Below are 19,262 nucleotides of genomic sequence, written 5' to 3' on the forward strand. Positions count from 1 at the left end.
AACTCTATTAGATTTATTATCTTCTCACAGAATAAATCTGACCTTCTTCTTTTGTCCCTATTTCTCTACATTTACCGTCTTTCTCTGACACTCTTTCACTCTTTATAACTCTAATGAAGATCGAGTTACTGTAGCCCAACCTTTAAAGAACCTGTACTTTCATTCTTGCCAGTCTGTTATGTCAACCTTGTGTTCTGACTGATGCCAAAGCCCGTGGCGACAAAATAAGCAGGAGGAATCCAAAAAAAGAGGTTTGGAAAAACGTATTGTCCACCTTGTTTTCCTACAGGCATCCAACGTGGATTTAGCGATAAATCCCTCATAAGAGATTGCTAAAATGATGACGCTTCCCTGCACAAGCTCCGTTTCCAATCATCTGCGTGTGCACCTGTATCTGCCTCCAGTCATCAGTCCAAAATCTGGTTGCCTTATGTAATGCACCATCAAGCAGTGTAATCTTTTTTGAGGGATTCACTCTGTCATTCACTTATAATCAAGAGTTTACGGTGGACCCTGATGGTTCCTGTGCAATTTCATTACAAGCCCAGAGATGAAATACTGGGGACAAGGTTAAATCAATCCCTAGAGACATTAGCCCAAATGAACCCAAACTCAAAGCATCTATCACAGGCCATCAAACCAAATGTTAGTGTAAAGATTTTTTTCTGTCACCTCCTAATAGCATAGCTCACACCAATTTCTCTTAACCCCCCTGAGGCAACAAACATGGGTTATCCAATGGGACAACCGCTGTCTAAATGCTAGACAGCACCTGGTATAGAGTGTAGAAACCATTGTTTACAGTCCTCCCTATGCAACAATAAGCAGAATACAATTATTATTCTGTAGTCACCATCGTCTGCTTATCATGTATGCGAAAAAGAATGATCTTTGTTTACATAACCAATACAATCTGGGAAGTTGAACTCAAACCAACACTGCAGTAATGAGCCTCCATGCAGTGCATTGGGATAAGAAACACTGTTTTATACCCCACACCATATAAGCATCTTTAAGTCTTTAGATGAGAAATCTGGCTTGGGTAAATGAAACATGTATCTGTTAGATGCCATAAAATCAGATTATACAAGTTGTCAACTGCCTGTGAAATCTTAAAGAAAGAAAAAATAAAATTCAGCATTTAAGCAATTTGCAAACGATTGGATATCGGATGATGTGTCGATTTCTGTTGATCACACGCTATACAAACGCATGGGCACATGCATCTGCAGGTGCCAAGGCGCTGATGCGCTTCCACTTTTACAATGCATCAAATTACCCTCGATAAAAAAATTACCTCGTAACTTGAACGTAACGCGTCGCTTACCTGATGCGCTTTACAATTTGGATATTTAATAGCCCCTCGTATCAAACAGGGGTTCTCTGAGGAGGAGGAGCAGGATCCGTGGTGCTGGTATCGTCTTCGTGTGTGACAGGGTCTAAAATACAATTTATCAGCCGCGTCCTCTGGAGATCCTCATATTTCCACTGCGAAATGAAGCGCAGAGCTCGTGGAAACCAAAATAATGCCTCGTTTTCTTTCGCACTCTCTCACATTCACTTACACGCACGTTTACACACACGCCCCAGTGGGTTCTCCACGCGTAAACGCCATTAGGGGCACCCAATACTCCAATGCGCATTTCATGGTTCCGTTGCTCGCAACCACCGACCCCTAATTTTAATATATGTGAAGCGACGACGCATCGGCGTAGTTCTTACTGCACTGATTTTTTTCAACGAATTGCCCGTTCAGGGGTAGCCTATCTAACTCACACTGGTGACGGCCGTTAGATACAGGTGGTTTTGCAGATATCCGACGTCCAAAAGTGCGAAAGGAGCTTAACGAAGAATATTTCAAGAGATGAAGTGCGTCTTGTGCGCGTACGGCGGCATCTTGTCTTCATAATATTTGGCTTGGCGGGAGCTGCACAGATTCCAGCGTTCGCGCGCTGCGGTTGTCATGGTGTCAGACTGATCTGACTGATGCTGCTGTGGCGCGAGCGGCTCGTGACATCATAACGACAAATCACGTAGAAAGTTTATTCAATTGGTTAACGCTAAAGATGTTTCCCTTTTAATTATTTAACCCTTCATTGTTGTCGTAAAATAATTTATTATTAATTAATCCTTTTTAATTTTATTATTATGTTAGAGATTAGGAAAAGCTTGAAATCCGTAGGCTAATTTAAATATTCAAGTTCTTTGCGGTTTTGCATTGCTGCAACACACTGTGGAACAGACAATACATACAGATATAGTAGGTTAATAAACATTTAAAGTAATAATAATAATACAGAAATAGAGAAAATATTTTATTATATTCTAGCAATATGTATAAGTGGGGGAATATGAAAATAACCTAATTCACCCCTTAATTATTTTATCATTTTAAATTTCATTGGCACTGGCACGTGTTCTGCTTACAAGTTTAAAGTCAATGACACCATTGGTTCTAGTGTCTAATAATCTCAGGTGTCCCAAATCTGTTATGTAGGCACCCATACAATTCATGTTATTGATGTCTCCCTTATCTTCAGATCATGGAGACACTAATATTCAGTCAGATGTGTTGTATTAGACATCCTACATGTGCTAGGGGCTAGAAAAACAGGTTGCAATGTGTCAAGTTTAAATACATGGAGATGCTAATGAGATTGAAATTACATTAGGATAAGTAAATGCTGACAACAGACAACATTTTTGGGCGAACTTTAAGATTGCGCCAGACACAATTAGGCCGACTGTCTTTAAAAAAATGTTGACTGAGAAATATTTCTTTACTTTGACTTGCCAGCTGTATTAAAGCGAAGCTACATTACCAGCATCTTAATTCAGAATGTCTTTAGACAGCACTTCAGCAATTTGTGTTCCTGGGTATTGACTGATGCTCGTAATTCTTCGAGCCCCCTAAAGGCATTGATGGTGGAGTCACAATACCTGTTTTTCCCTTATTAGTTAAGAACCTGATGACAAGGGAAACATTACGAAGGCCAAATGTGATCTCATCACCATTAAATTCCCACTTCCCCTGAGTTCAATCCATCATTACAGAGAAATTTACCAAGTCACCACAATTTACTTATAAAGTCTAGGCTCTGCTTTTTCTACAAAGCATCCACATCCACAAGTTTGGTAAATGCTGAATTTCCTGTAGTTTAATTAGCAGAGCATTCCATTAGCAGGTCAAAGGTCATGGGTCGATATCAGAGAACCCACATAATGATAAAATGTATACTATAGCTTAAATGCAACATGTGTCCGTTTGGATCTGCAAAATGTTAAAGTGCACCTATTTCATGGGTAAAAACAACGTTAGAAATGGAAGGAATTAGGATAAAGTCTTGTCTAAATCACCAATCCCAGGAAGAAACTGTTGCCTACAATCCGTCTGTTTGTTGTAGTCCAAGAAAAGAGATTTACGTTGGAGACGATGATTGCGTCATGGCTTATGACGCACCAAACTTAATGTCGGGCATTTATTGATCAGGCATCTTCCAGAAACCTAGAGACCTTATTTGTGACAGCGGGGTGTAGGAACAATTTGAAAGGTAGGAATAACACAGACATGGGTATCGATTATCCTCTGTAAGATTTTAGAAACAGAGTAAAAAATAAAAAGGTCTATAACATTGTAGCAGGTGTCCATTTCTATTGTAAGCATTATTTCTATAATAGAAATCTTGCAGTTTGCCATATTACTTAATTTTGTGAAAAGGGGATGAATTGAAGAACAACTTTACAATAGATGCGACATAGCAAATACTTTCTAGCCCTTGCATTTTTATTATTGAAATGAAAGCGCCTCTGTGCTTGAAGCACACTGGTTATTCTGGACAATTCAGCCTGTTACTTATCTATTAATGCCCACATGTATGCCTAGTTTCTTCTGACTTTTGTATTCAAGAGTAAGAGTAATAAATAATATATTTGCTTTTCCACCACAAAGGAATAGGCTGTTCTTACGGTGTTGTGCATATACTGCAAGACCTTTTTTCAATCAGAAGATATTCTCATAATGTTACTGTTTCATAAATGGTTCTTAAAAAAAAAATGCTGTGAAGAACCTTCTAGTAGTGTTGTAGTCAAGACCACCTAAACCGAGACCAAGTCATGACCAAGACCAAGACAGGCCGAGACAGAGACAAGACCAAGACTTTAAAGGGTCGAGAGTCAAGACCAAGAACAAGACAGGTCGAGACCAAGTCAAGACCAAGACCATTGCAAATCACTGCATTAAAACACTTGATAAAATGTGGAATATGCATATGATTAGGCACTTCTTGTCTGTGTGTGTGTGTGTGTGTGCGTGTGCGCGTGTGTGTGTGTGTGTGTGTGTGTGCATGCGTGCGTGTGTGTGTGTGCCATCAGAGAAGTTGATAAAATAATCAAAGGCATTGCAGATATGTGGGAATTTATCTTTGTCTATATAAGCAAATAAAAGTGAACAAACACTAAAGATCTAAAATCAACTTAACCATTTATTCTGAACTGTCTTTCCATGGCCATCCACTTAACACAATGCAGGTGTTTTTAGTAATAAAATTAGAAAAATTGTTATTGGGAGAAATTTAAAAAATGCTTTAACAATGCCAACATCATAGCCAAACCTGAATAAACTGCATAAAATCTTGAACCTTTTTCTTAAACACTAAATTCAAGAAAAAAATGTGTTTTATGCACAATTTGATATTTTTGATCTAAAAACTAGACTTATTTTCTTGGGTCATTTTGTTCATCAATATAAAGTTTTTTTTATATTCTTACTGAAAACAAGACAAAAAAACAAAGATTTTTTTTCTTGAAAATAATTTTTTGCAGTGTGCCATCAGTTGTGGTCTTGACGGTCTTGAAATAAAATTCCGAGTCCTCTTTGTCTGAGACCGAGACGAGACCGAGTAAAAATGCGGTCAATTCCAAGACGAGACCAAGACCTTTAAAAAGTGGTCTTGAGACCGAGATCGGTCTCGAGAACTACAACACTACCTTCTAGCTCCTTTTTAAAGAGTGTAGGCATATCCGATAATTGTTTATGAAATGCAGACATGTACAGTAAGAGCCTATAAAAGAGACTTAAAAATAGAGATGCACCAATATCGGCTAAGAAATGGTATTGGTCGATAAAAGCAATTTTTCACACTACTGGCTGGTAGTTTAAAAACAGCCATAAGTCATGGCTGTCAATCAAGAGAGAACATGAAAATACAATGAATTTGAGCTCTGTGTATAGAAAATGTCAAAAACATCACTAGTTTAATATTCAATATTAATGGTCATGATATGAATAACATTCACAAAATGTAATCAGGGTATGTGGAAAATAATGTGTTTTTTGAAGCATAAACAACGTGAAAACATTGTATTATACCAAATACACAAAATAATGTTGATTTTCAACTTTTTGACAGTAAGAATCTTTAGTTACTATCTTTAGGGTTATTTTTTTATTCTTCTCACACCTTTATTTAACAATAATGGGGGGGTAGCTAGGGGACCCCCATAATCTTTGACATATCTGAACATGGATCTTGAAGGAACATTTGGTGGCACCTTTATTTTTAAGAGCAAATAACTGACATTAACACTTACAGTCAAAGTTAAATTTGGATATATTAAGTCAAATATACAGTATTATGACATCCAAATCACAGATTCTTGGCACAATCCATTCTGCTAGTAAATAATAGATGCAAAGCTTAAAATCATTCCACTGCATAACAGACACCTACACCACCTCTCACCACCGATCATGAGCCACATTAACAATGGACAAGCTCTTCGGGCCCATTTGACAAAGTGATGCATTTTAACCGCCCAAGATTGTTTTGTTAAATAATAAATTAAACACGGGTGTAATTTGGATGCATGCAAAGCGAAGGGCTAGAACGAATGAGATTGGTTTATCACATTGACATCTAATTATAAAAAAGAGAGGCTGGAAGAGGGTTCATAGATAACGTGAACTGAAAAACCTTTTGCAATTGAAATGTGAAGTATGAGTACAGATACTGGCAATAGCACAAATAGGGTTGTTGACATTTCAATAACATTACGTTTGGGATTATTTTGGTGCTACTAATTTTAAACTAACCTTTTACATAAACTTCTCTGATTGACTGTTTAGTTTACCGTATATGTAACTTCCCTTTTACATACTGTAAACTTGTTCCCTGTTACTGTAATATCATGAAAGCCAAGACTATTTTAGGACAGACACACACAAAATGTGTGATTGACTTGATTTTGTAAAACCTTAGTAGATCTAGGAAATGATGCAGATTTTACAATGGAATCAAATCATTTATCATACAAAAATAACAAAAAATGTCCTTAAAATGACATTTTAAATCTTTAACTGCATAATTATGCCCATGATGATACATTAAAGTTATAGCTAAATTCTACCACTAGATGGCCACGTTAACAAAGGTTACATGAGCAAAAAATAAACTGAAAGTAAAAAGGTTTCAGGAAATCTATTTTTAGGATCTAAAAGTTTCCAAATGAAAACCTCAAAATTACCTGACATCACGTTGTCATCGAATGAGTTCACAGATACGAAAACAAAGGCCAAGGGGAGAGTCTGCATCATGATAACGAGACTGAATGTTGAAAAGCACGTTAAATTAATTTGCCAATTAAAAAATGCGAAACATATTACCACAAAAGTCTAAAGGTCAGGTTTTGACAACAAGCAAGGGTCAGGAAAATGCGTCACTTCCGGAGAAAACTGCGCAAAATACAAATGTAACATGTTTGTAGTTACTAGGAAAGGCATTGGGATGTTTTTAATAAATTAGATTTATTTACGAACTTCTTAAAAAGTTTATTTTTAGTCCGTCACCTGACGTTGAGGCAGTCACACGACTTATACATTTATTTTCCATATGCTTTCGTATTTTTATTCGGCAGATTTCTTTTATATTGAATATCCACCTCACTGGCCTATATGATAAATGTTAATCTCATCTAAAACATTTTATTATACCAATTAAAGCACAGGCGGAGTTTCGCATTGTCCTTGGGGGCCCCTACCGGCAAAGAAGGGTACTGCACTTTGAGAATAGTGAGAGAGTGCGGCTTCATGAATAGACTAGTCATAGACTTAAAGGAACAGTATGTAAGAAATTTATATCAATTAATCATAAAATGGCCCTGGTATGTCACTAGACATTAAGAAATCATTGTCATTTTAAATACTAATATCACTGACAGTGGTCCGGCCAGGATATTTTCATTTAAAAAGTGGAGTTGCAGCCCTCAACTGATGTTTATGTTGTCATGTTGTGTATTGGCCACCGGTTGTGTGATTGCAGTACCAGTTTTAGCCACAAGTTTTGTGATTGCAGTACCACTTTTGGCCACAATCCTACATACCGTTTCTTTAAAGCAACACCAAAGAGTTTTTTTTTACCTTAAAAAAACGTTTCCAAAAAAGTTTCAGTGGTTCATCCACTCAAAACAGGGTGAACGGCACTTTCACATTCGCTTTGCAGCCCTCTACCAGCCAAAACCGCACTAAAGAAGTTTCCAACCGTCGGGTAGTGGTCCTGTAGTTCGAGTGAAAACTACAAAAACTTGCTTTACGGCAGACCTACAATCCAATCAGAGCCAGCTATGCTGCAGTATTTACCACAGTGCTAATGAACAATTACGCGTCTAACCTGTAGGGGGAGCAAAGACCAATAACTCTTTAGTGTTGCTTTAAATCAGTGTTTCTCAAACTTTTTCAGCCCAAGGACCACTTTATCTTCCAATTTTTTTCTGAGGACCACCTAACAGAATCCCACTCTATAACACTCCCCGAAAAAACAACAAAATAGGAAGGATAAGCTAAGTTTAAGTTTAATATGCAACTGTTTCAAGTCAAAAACAAATTTTTTAAAAACAAATGCAATGCTATGTTCAAAAATTATTATATGAATTTTATTTCATTTGAAAAAGTAAATGTGAAATGAGTTGCAGCTTAATATGAACAACAAACTGCACATGTGAAAAAAAATGCAATTAAACATACTATAACAGCCTAGGTCCCACTTAATGTCATTCCAAAGAGCCATTAGTTTAAACTGAGGTGGTGGGTATATGAAGTCTTTGGTTGTAACTACTGTAAGGTAACAATAAAATACTGAAAAAAATTTCCTAAATGTCCAAAATCACTGAAATTACAGGGATTTTACACATGAAACAAAAACTAGTACATTACAAAACTAATAGATCTTTGGATATTAGTTGTTTTCAGTTGACGCTTGATCTTTTATTTTGACCCTCTTTGGTTTAGCCAACCGATCCATTTTTACGTTATTAAAACAGAAAGGCAAGAACTGACATCACAGTTTCGCAAGTGCATTAAAAATCTACTTAAATAAGTGACGATTGTACAAACACTTGCCTAGTTTAGGTCATCTTTTGGTGGACCACTGGGGGGGTTTTGCGGACCACTAGTGGTCCGCGGACCACACTTTGAGAATAACTGCTTTAAATAAATGTAAGAGCTGTCTTAACTGAAAACAGCTTGCACTGACATATCTTAAAATACATCAGTTCCATTTGTTTTGCCTCAAAATGCACACAAGTAATGTTTTTAGTAAGGCATGTTTGTAGTTATATTTCCAAAATTAAACTAGCTAGTCCCTGTCCTGGAAACCACCCCATATGGTTTAAAGCAGTATTTCTCAGTACTTGTCCCAGAGTACAGCCCAGAATGTTTCAGATGTCTTCTAATTTAAAACACCTGATTAACTCGTTCACTTTTAGACATGTTTACCATTTTGGAAGTAGGCTAATGCGCTGAATCATGTGTTTTAAATAAGGAGACATCTAAAATGTCTGGGAGGGGGAACTCCAGGACCAGTATTGGAAGCACTGATTTAAAGAAATAAATATATTCACCTTATGTTACAATATCAAGATTAGACAAATAGAACATGTATTCATATATTTCTATTTCATTAATAGCCTATAATTGGCTATGGCCTGCGGGGCCTGACCCCCCCCACCAAAAAAAAACTTGGCCTGTGAATTAAAGCCCCCCCCCAAAAAAAAAACAAAAACAAACATTATGTACAAAAACAGTAAATTTGCAGGTGGCCCGGACGCATTTGAAGCAGAACAAGGCAGACTGCAGGTCATTCACATCTTTTGGTTTATTATTATTGCCAACAAAAGGGGCACCATTTTCGGTTACTGAACCCAGGTGTGCTGTTTGTTAATTTAATGCCCCACACACACTCCTCTCTAACGCAAGAGATAGAAATAAATGCCTATAAATGCCTACTGGACCCTTAATCACAATTTAACACAGTATGTTAAAGTCTTCATGAATTCAAAACTGACAATTCGTATTTTTTAAGGGAATATTGCAGTGTACATAATGCATGATGTGTGTGTGTGTGTGTGTTCGTGCGTGCGTGTGTGTGTGTGTGTGTGTGTGTGTGTGTGTGTGTGTGTGTGTGTGTGTGTGTGTGTGTGTGTGTGTGTGTCCAATACTTACACATTATGGGTCAAAAATAACCAAGCCATTTTTAGAGTGCATTTACACCCATATTGGTATGGCTGGTCTGAAACACTTACTCCATGTGTGCAAGTATTTACCAACATTCAAACAATAATCACCAATGCAGCATGAAACTGTTTAGCAAATTAAGAAATTGGTAATGCAAATGGTGAAATAAATAAAAATGAATGAAATTGTCAATTGTGCTCGTTTCAGACCAAGTAACCTTTTTAATTTGGGCATTTACAGAAATCACCCAGTAACCATAAAGCCTTGTTTCATCATCATGCCAGTAAACATATATTTGTGGAGGGTTGTCACAACCTAGCTTTCATTTTCACCCACAGGTCTAAACCACAGCACTGCTCTGTTTCACTTACAGTGTAGCACAAAAAAAACATCTACTATTATAATACTCATTTAAATGTAATCTTAATGTCAGCATGCTTTTAATAATACAATGACAGTGAAATAGCAATAAATATCCTAAAAAAAAACAAATCACACTGCTTGAAGCTCGAATGAAAGTCAGTAGTCCAAATTGTTTCTGTCTCTGGTTTATTTTGAATAAAAAACATTTTTTAAATTATGTAAAAAAAATAGATTCACAGCATGTTGTGTGTCATATCCACCCTTGTTTTTGTCCTCATTAACTCCATAAAAGTAAAGCGACACTCAGTGTAAGCAAAGCTGTGTCCACCTTGCTCTGGCCGCTCCATTTTGAGGCTTTCAAACCTTTGTATGGAAAAACACATTCCTAATATTAATAAAAGTTTCATATAGTACAAGAACAAACTAAAAATCTGAAAAAATGAGCTCAAACCTGTCACATTAAGGTGCACGAGATGGCCTTTGCCTTCGGTTCCGCTGCTGCACACTGCATTACACTGATAGTAGGCGGTGTCTTGGCGTGTCAAGGAATTGAAGGTGACAAAAATGCTTCTTTGTCGATATTCTTTCTCTTGTGTCTCATTTACTTGAATTAGGTACCTGGATGGATCCTTTAGGGATGAACAGTGGTCTACTTTGTCTAGACAGCACCATCTGGTTTTAATGTCTTTGCATGTTTTTGGTTCATAGTGCACCATGCACTTGAGCGTTAAAGTATCTCCTTCGGCTTTAGTATATGGGTCTCGTGGATATTTCACAGTCACTGCCAATGGAAAATATTCAGTATAAACTCTTCAGAATTGATTACAAAAATAGCAAATAAGCACATTTAAAAACAAATGTGTCATGTGAAATAACTGAAAAATGTGACACTAATAATTTAAAATTTCTGATCAAAAACAAATTGTGAGACTTACCTCCTGCTAGACAAACCAGCAGATTGCAGAGAACAGCAAGCAATAAAAGCACTGAGGTCGGGTGAGAGATATGCATTGTGCAACTGCAACGCTCTGACAGTTTGAGAGGATGGCTGAACATGGCTACATAAGTTGGTCTAAAGCTTCACCACAATAGAGGACTTCCTATACACTTTGCAGAAGCAACACCGATGCAACAATTCACATCACATACCTGCTGAGAATGGAGGAAGCCGCAAGGACTTACCAACTTTGAGCTGGCCACCATAAAAAATGCTAAATACAATTGCAGTCAGAATGGTAATCTTTTAATACTTATATCTGTTTCAAACACTTTACCAAGCTAAATAAGCACACTGGTTGAGGTGTTGTGTAAGAGTTGTGGTTAACAGCTTGAAGTGCATTATTTTCAAACACTTTGTGAATAGATATATGCTAAGATTTTTTAATAGGCAAACATTTCATTTAGAGAAAAATTCTGATGCATTTTACGAGATGGGCTAATTCATTAAATTCGTATGAGGTAAATTGTACAAAAATGTACAAATATTAGAAAAATGATTATTGTAACCCCACCCCTCCGCAACTTAATCTAATGTCACTGGGGCTAAAAATGATTGTACATAAGTGCACAAAAATTGTTGGTCCGTATAGCATTATATACAAATAATGCATTTGATAAACACAATAAATATGGATGAGCTTTATACATCAAATAAATTCAAAGGTGATAACGGCTGAATTAATGTGAAATGTTTGACAAAGTATGAGTGCTCTAAAGATCTAAAATAAAAATAAACATCACTATATCAATGGTGGGTGTATTTAGTATTTAGTAGACGGTTTCAGCAGTAACAACATAAACAAGCTGCTTTCGTGGTCAACACGTAACTTCCGGTAAACTCTGCTATAAGAAAAAAGTCCTTTTATATAACAAGCAAAATAAACCACACGTAGATTACCTATTTGTTATTTTCGACGAGGTATTTGTTTAAGAGTTCAGTTTAGCAACTAGTCAGACCATTAAAAAACTGAAACCAGAAGTAAAGTTCCAACCAGGCGCGTAATTGCATCACCACACGTGCGTCTGATGAAACTGTCTATACTATATAGAGTAGATGGTTTCATAGGATTTTACACAGTAACGTTAGCTCAGTGTTGTTTTTGATGAACTTTAGCTATGAATTTAACTAATTTACAGAATTATTGGCCAGTCAGGGACACAGCACTTTTCAAATCGATGAGTTTTGAACAAAATCAATGCGTTTGAGGAAAGCAGAATATCTGGAGCTATAAAAATGTATGGTATGTGGAAAATAATGTGTTTTTTTAACGTTTAACCACGCGAACACATTGTAATACTGTAACAAAATACCTTGAGTTATTTGCAGAGTTTACCAAAAGTTTAACAAAAACCGTTTGTTTATGTTGTTACTGCTGAAACCACCTATATTCAATTCTTTCTTTAAAAAAATCCCTCTTTCCTCCAAATATTTCCTTATATCCTTGTACTGTAATTTACTGGATATGGAAGGTCATTGGCCAAGTATTTCCAAGTCATTTTGTGTCACAGCTCTTAGAAATGCATATGTTTGTCATTTCGTAAGTGGGTGTTTTCCAAATGCATTCCTTTTCAGCAACTCCTTTGAAAAATTTCTTTTCTTTTCCTGTGATATGCTAATTTGGTATCATTTTACGTCGCTGTCCTCTTTCGTTTCACATTCAGTTTGAGATTTTTCACTGAGTAAGAGTTTGATAAAGGAGCTATACAAACAAATGAACTTGAGCAATTGTTTTGTAATGACACTCATAAAGCTGACACAATGCATCTTAGCACACTTTCCTGGAAATTAATAATAAAAAATTATGTATGAGTATTAGTCACTGCCATGAGCAAATATCAGAGTTTCCTTTGAGGAAACCACAAATTTCAATGTCAATGAACCGCAACTTTCACTTTTTAGATTACTAAAGGCCTATCCTTTGGCTTTTATGATTTGTAAACTGGAGTCTTTATTTGCTTTAGGATACTGTAACAGAAGAAAATATAATATCCAAATACACTTCTACAGATCTACCGAAAAGGGAATGCATTCTTTTTTTTTAAAGATATTTTTTGGGCCATTTTTGCCTTTATTGGATAGTAATTAAGGAGACGACAGGTAAGGGTGAAGAGAGGGGTAGGGATTGGCAAAGGACCTCGAGCCGGGATTCGAACTCGGGTCGCCAGAAGTGCGTCTGCACCATGTGTCGGAGCACCGTCCACTACACCAACGGCTCCGACAAGGGAATGCTTTCTGCAGGGGGAGGGCCAATTTGGCATCTCCAATTCACATAAGCTGCATGTTTTTGGCCGGTGGGAGGAAACCCCGTAACCCTGACACAGGGAGAACATGCAAACTCCACACAGAAAGGCCACAATAGGTCTCAAACCGTGGGCCATGTGAGGCACTGTGCCACTCTGCATTCGATATAATCCACTATTATGTCAGAGACCACCACAAAATGGCTGTCACTTCTGATATGTGCTATATGTATAGGGGGTTATTTCAGACACAGACAGGCAATGCTTTATGAGTGAACCATAAACAATGAATGTGGACTGGTTCTTAACACAACACTTTACAGCAAAAAAAACTTTTAAAGCAAGAGTTTTGTTTCTGCTAAGATAATATGGTATTGGTACTGTATAATTGTCAAATCACCCTCGTTGTTCAGCATCAGGGGTTGAGGTAAAAAAGTAAGACAGCAAAGGAACATACATAGCATGTATTTTTATTTTGACAACTACACAACAAAATAACAGCTTATATAAATTAAAAAAACTTTAATAAAGAGACTATGGGGTGATTTCCCGGACAGGGATTATCTTAAACTAGGACTAGGCCTTAGATAAATTAGGAAATATAACAACATGTGTGCATTTTTAAGGCAAAACAAAGAGCACTGATGTATTTAAAGATATGTCAGTGCAAATTGTTTTCAGTTTGGACAGCTTTTACATTTATTTTAGTCTAGGATTAGTCTAATCCCTGTCCAGGAAATTAGCCCTATATAAATTAAATAATGAAACAGTTTATAGTTTTTAAGTGTAAGTGCATCATTATGAAAACTATAAAGTGCAGAGCAAATGTGAAATGTTTTGAAATACATGTAGGTGTAACAGACATGATGCAAATACTCTGAAAAATTACAAAATCTGACTAATTTATGGGCTGTGCACACTGCACAGTAATGTAAACATGTGTGAATAAATACATAAAACTGAATATAAAAATAAAATACATAAAAAAATATAAAACTATATAATAATACAACAGACATTCACAAATTATTTAAATAACACAGAGGTAAGGCAAACACAAACATCAAAATACATCCATGAAGGTCATTTGACAGAAATGTTGAGGTAGTTGAGGACTTTTAAATTTCATTCAGCATTCTATTACAACTTCACCACGAAGTGATTCTGCAGAAGTAAATTTCTTCATTACATTGGCACCTTAAGAAAAACGAAGCAGATTTATTTAAAATATTGTTTAAATAATTAACCTTTAAGACTTTAAGTGTTCATTCAAAAGCTAAATGGTAACATTTTGTTACTTACCTTTTAGCAGCTTGTAAAGACAGATGATGACCAAAATAATAATAAGCATGAAAACGACGATGATAACTGTAATGATATAGGATCTTGATGTAATGTTTTCTGTAAAAAAATATATAAACAGTTAGGTAAGGTTTTTGGGGTTTTCTGAATGAAAATATACATTACACTGGAATTTTACTGTGTATTTTACTGTAAAAGTTTTTTTTTTTCAGGTAAAGTCAACTAAATCAAGTGAGTTATATTATTATTAAATAAAATATGATTGTATTTTTTATATATTTGATTGGGTAGAAACTGTTTAAAGTACCAACTATAAAATTTTACTGTGTATGTTTCCTATATCAATCCAATATACATTGATAATATACAATATTTACCTTCATCATTTTCTCCCTTCAAGTAGATTTGGTACTTTTCCTCTATGTTGCCACTAAGAGCCACACATTCCACATACTTCCCATGATATTGTGACGATGTAAGTTTTAGGATACTTGTAGTAGTGTTTGAACCATCATTGTTGACATTTACTGAAGTATTTGATCCAGAAAGTTTGAGGTTCTGGTGTTTCTCTGTGGATTTCCACTGGAGTATCGGTGTGGGTTTACCAGTGGCCGAACACGTGACTGAAACTTCTGAATCAGAACTGGATGCAGGATTTATGTTTGCTGTTATTTCTGATATACCTGGAAAATATCAACATTTAAATTTAGAAAGGTGCAATGTTTAAACACTTAGATACCTACTAAGAAGACTTAATACTTCAGAACCAATAGTGGTAAATATGTAAACATTTTATTAGTATGTTGTTGCCTAAGAATAGACGGGTTGCACGGCGACGTCACTAACTGGTTGCGCGCGCAACCGAGGGGCAGAAAGAAGAGACGTGCATTGTGTTGTATGCTAGTAGCGGTGTCTGTAAGTCAAAATGCCAAGGAATTTTTGCGTGGAAAATAGTACCAACAGAGTCAGTGCTGGGTGCCTGATGTTAAAATACCAGTAGATGCGACTATTACGTTACTAGCATTATAATTATAAAATTATAATTCATACATGTATCACAGTAACACTGCAAAAATAAAGACAGAAAAACAGAAACAACTAAAATCAAGTCTTATTTATGTACAAACATTAAAGAACGCTTCAATAATTAAGGTTGTTGCAGTAGCAGATCAGCTCACCAATCGGTCTTTCTGCCCCTTGGTTGCGCGCGCACCCTGCAATGTTTGTAAACTTGCAACCCCTCTATACAACCCATAAACTTGTTCTTGCTGGCTTTATGGTCTGTCAGCTGAGCTACAGAAACACTTCATATTAAAATCTATAAAAAACTTAAAGTAAAATTTTACGTTTAGATTAAAAGAAACACAAGAAAGATCATAAAGTGGGGCACAAAATAAAATGTATCAGCTAAATTCATGTGGTCACATTAAATTCCCCATGAAGTAGACCATTACTCTACTTTGTTAAATTTACTACGATTTGGGACAAACTAATTATATTTTCGAATACTACTTAGGACTAATGGCATGTGTTAGACTCCTCTTTACTTTTTGGGAAATAATCAGTTTATTATACAACAGTTGGCCGCACATTGGCAGGCTTTAGGACCCAGCAGAAGCCCTTTGCAAGGCTGTCGCTCTTACTAAACTTTCTTTTTTACCTGAGGACTAGTTACTACTGATAATATTACTGACTCACTGAACCTAGTACCTTCATAACATATTTTTGTAAATAGACGTTTCACTGTACCTTTAACAGTTAGACACAATGTTTTCCATTTGGCGCCGACTGGATACGCTTGGAAAGAACAAATGTAGCAAGCCTCGTCCTCAAATGTCACGTTTTTGATCACAATAGACGTTGAATTATATGACGCCGTCGTCAAAGTCACTTTTCCGACGTACTGATCCTCAACATGATGCTTGTAAACCTCGCTGAATGTAGCCAAAGTCTCCGCGCGGTCGTCGGAGCGCGCCCTCTGCCAAGTCACCTGTTTGACTCCAGACGGATTCGATAGCGCGCAGGAAAGCGAGGCTTCTTCACCGAATACAACTGATGTATCTCCTCGTGCAGTAATATCTGAAGAATAAGCTGTGAAATAAAATGAACATGTTATTAGGTGATGTTACAAACGGCACACAGTGTCTTCGTGAAAGCAATGTATTGTTTTTTGGCTATACATTTGATTAGGCTAAATAAAAAATAATAAAACGTATTACCTCCATTCATGAAGCATACAATGATAAGGAGACACAGCATGGTTAATGTTTGCCATGGTCTGCTTGTTGCCACAATATATATTCTTATACCGAAACTAAAAGTTCCGCTTGATTGAAAAAATCCCGTGATTTCCTGAAACATAGGCTGCGCTATAGCCGATCATTTACTGTTGCTCTCTTGCCCATGGTAAAATTCCGACGTTAGGTCACGAGAATTAATTTTGATTTTAAACAGAACTATTTGTTTATTTCGCAATATAGTTTTCTATTGGAGTATAGATTAAATTGTTTAATCTGCCTTTACAAAAGGCACATTAATGTCTAGATAAAAGTTATTAATGTTTATACCCTTACGAAAATTAACCGTGGTGTTTTTATAGTAAAAAAAAAAACATGGTTACTGTAGTAAAACCATGGTAACCACAAATAATCATGGTTTTGACAACCAAAAAACATAGTTAAACCATGGTAAAAAAAATGATTATACCTTTATTTAACCAGGGAAAAAAATCACATTGAGATAAATATCTCATTTACAAGTGAGCCCTGGCCAAGGTGGCAGCACACAACATAAAAACAAATTTATTACATAGAACAATATTCCCAACAATAAATAAGATTAAGAACAAGTGCAGACAGAGTAAGTAAGTGTAGTAAAACCGTGGTTTTGCTGATAGTAATCAATACACCAAAAAACATGGTTACTACACTTTTACCACAAAAAAAACATGGTTAATTTTCTAAAGGGTACAGTAATGTCATGGTGATTTCACTTCTTAACGTAAGGAATCATTTTTACAGGGCATGAATCATCGACATCCAGTAACAGAACTTTTTCCAGATTTATGGGGAGAGAACCAGTGAAATTAGTTAGCATATACAAAAAATATATTTTTGTTTCTAGGGACTTTATTGTGGTACATATATTGTGTGTTTCGTATAGTAGGCGGAGTAAATTAGCTAAGTGTAAATAAAGCTTTATTATTTAATACTGCTGAATATGAGGTCATACATTTTGCATGGTTGTACAGACAACATAGGCATGGAAAAAATATAATTTCTCTATTAATTCATATAGCCTATTGTTTGGCTCTTTAATTCACTTCTTTAAAATTAAGTACAGTCGCTTTTTGAAATAATCCATGATTAAATTTACCTTTGCATGTTTTGTGAATGAATTAGGATTCTTGAGCATCTGGATGTTCATTTCTATGGGAGATCTTTAACTTATTTACCTAGCTTCATTAGATTGGTAGTATGATGTAGATTTCCCATCCTTCTTTCTGGCAAGCTCAGAAACAAGAAACTTTTTATAGATTTATGGTATTCCCCGGCCCTTATCTCTGCGGAAAGCCTGCACCAAGATGATACAATATCACAACTGGGTCGGACCAGCTTTCCTGCCATTGTAGATAAGGACCCTCAATTCCACATTTGGTTCATGCCCCATCCATCGTGGAGAAGCATTCGGCCATCCAGTTTTTTTCCCACAAGCAAGACTTCTTAAAAGCTCGTCTGAAGTACTAAACTTACCACACAGATACAGTCAAAAGGACTCTGACCAACCCCCATCACTCCTCATTCAAAGGCTTACTTTTTACTATACAGATGTGTTTATATATACATTATATGTGTATGTGTGTGTACAAACACAACATTTATTACATAACACTGCAATACAATCAATACCCAAATGCTGCTTATCAATCGCATTTGTTTGTTTTTACTCCATGAATCTTGTAACATTATTTGCTGCTTCTCTTGGTCGTAGTGTATTAACATTATACTGTATGTTCTCTACAGGAACTATGGTTTGCCACACAATGAAAAAAGTTCAATTTGACATAATGAGATTTGCATATTCACATGAGTAACATCACTCATGTGAATTAAGCAGAAATTCTCATCAATGTTATCTTAGCTGCTCTTCCACTTGTGATATTCACTGACCTGGGAATCTTAGCTATCAAAAGTCCGAAATGTCATGTGAACAAAAATACTGGCTATAAATAATTTGAAGAAATCCCAGATTAGCATTTTCTGTTAATGCTTGATTTGTTAATGTACCATAAGCTGATCTTGTACAGATCCTGTAGTCCATCTATAGGAAAGTTTAATAAGAACATAGGAAAAGTGTATTTTCTGCATAGAGAATGTCCAGAAAGATTATCTAAAGCAAGATCAAAAATCCACTAAAATTTCAATCTTTTTATTAAATTTAATTTAATAGAAACTTTTCTTTCTCTATTTGCTTTGTGGATACTTTGTCATATAATAAACTAAATAAAGTTAAATGCAACAATGTGTTTTCAGCCAATTTTTATTAAATTAAATGCTAAAATAAAAAAATAAAATAGCAAAATACGTCCCAAATTATTTATTTTTTTCAAGGTGATAATGCATCTTTCCTGCCAAATTGAAAAATAAAATGCAATTGATGAATTGACATTTCATTTTCAATACAATCTCAAGGCAAGACTGATGATATTAAAATGAAAAGGCAAACTTGAAAATGAATCTATAAATATTTTTTAAAACGGCTTTTTATGCATGCCCAAGCAATAATAGTGACAAGTTTTCATTTATGTTTTCTTTAATTTATTGGTTTTCATGTTGTTGTTTTTTTTTCATTT

At 35.7% G+C, this 19,262-nt stretch overlaps 3 protein-coding genes across 4 annotated transcripts in view; all 3 read right to left on the bottom strand.

Annotated features, from left to right (window-relative positions):
- trpc5a (transient receptor potential cation channel, subfamily C, member 5a) overlaps positions 1 to 1,944 on the bottom strand; it is a 94,041-nt gene extending 92,097 nt beyond the window's left edge. Inside the window, exon 1 of the mRNA XM_065254340.1 lies at positions 1,328 to 1,944. The gene's annotated coding sequence lies outside the window, so the exon portion shown is untranslated. The remainder of the gene's footprint in view (positions 1 to 1,327) is intronic.
- Positions 1,945 to 10,038: 8,094 nt separating this feature from the next.
- LOC135735492 (butyrophilin subfamily 2 member A1) lies at positions 10,039 to 10,929 on the bottom strand. Its single transcript, XM_065253914.2, has 3 exons — positions 10,804 to 10,929; positions 10,320 to 10,649; positions 10,039 to 10,231 (listed from the first exon to the last, which is right to left on the bottom strand). The coding sequence occupies exons 1-3, from the start codon at positions 10,922 to 10,924 to the stop codon at positions 10,146 to 10,148; spliced, it is 537 nt and encodes a 178-aa protein (XP_065109986.1). The 5' UTR covers positions 10,925 to 10,929; the 3' UTR covers positions 10,039 to 10,145.
- Positions 10,930 to 13,623: 2,694 nt separating this feature from the next.
- Positions 13,624 to 16,738, bottom strand: LOC135735493 (OX-2 membrane glycoprotein-like). 2 transcript variants are annotated; one of them, XM_073814560.1, is made up of 5 exons: positions 16,630 to 16,738; positions 16,160 to 16,501; positions 14,788 to 15,093; positions 14,411 to 14,509; positions 13,624 to 14,272 (listed from the first exon to the last, which is right to left on the bottom strand). In XM_073814560.1, the coding sequence occupies exons 1-5, from the start codon at positions 16,667 to 16,669 to the stop codon at positions 14,238 to 14,240; spliced, it is 822 nt and encodes a 273-aa protein (XP_073670661.1). In that variant the 5' UTR covers positions 16,670 to 16,738; the 3' UTR covers positions 13,624 to 14,237. The 2 variants fall into 2 exon arrangements, with proteins under 2 accessions (XP_073670661.1, XP_065109988.1); XM_065253916.1 differs by having other exon boundaries at positions 13,624 to 14,305.
- Positions 16,739 to 19,262: the final 2,524 nt, after the last annotated feature.

Source organism: Paramisgurnus dabryanus, chromosome 4 (genome assembly GCF_030506205.2).
Source record: "Paramisgurnus dabryanus chromosome 4, PD_genome_1.1, whole genome shotgun sequence".
NCBI lineage: Eukaryota > Metazoa > Chordata > Actinopteri > Cypriniformes > Cobitidae > Paramisgurnus > Paramisgurnus dabryanus.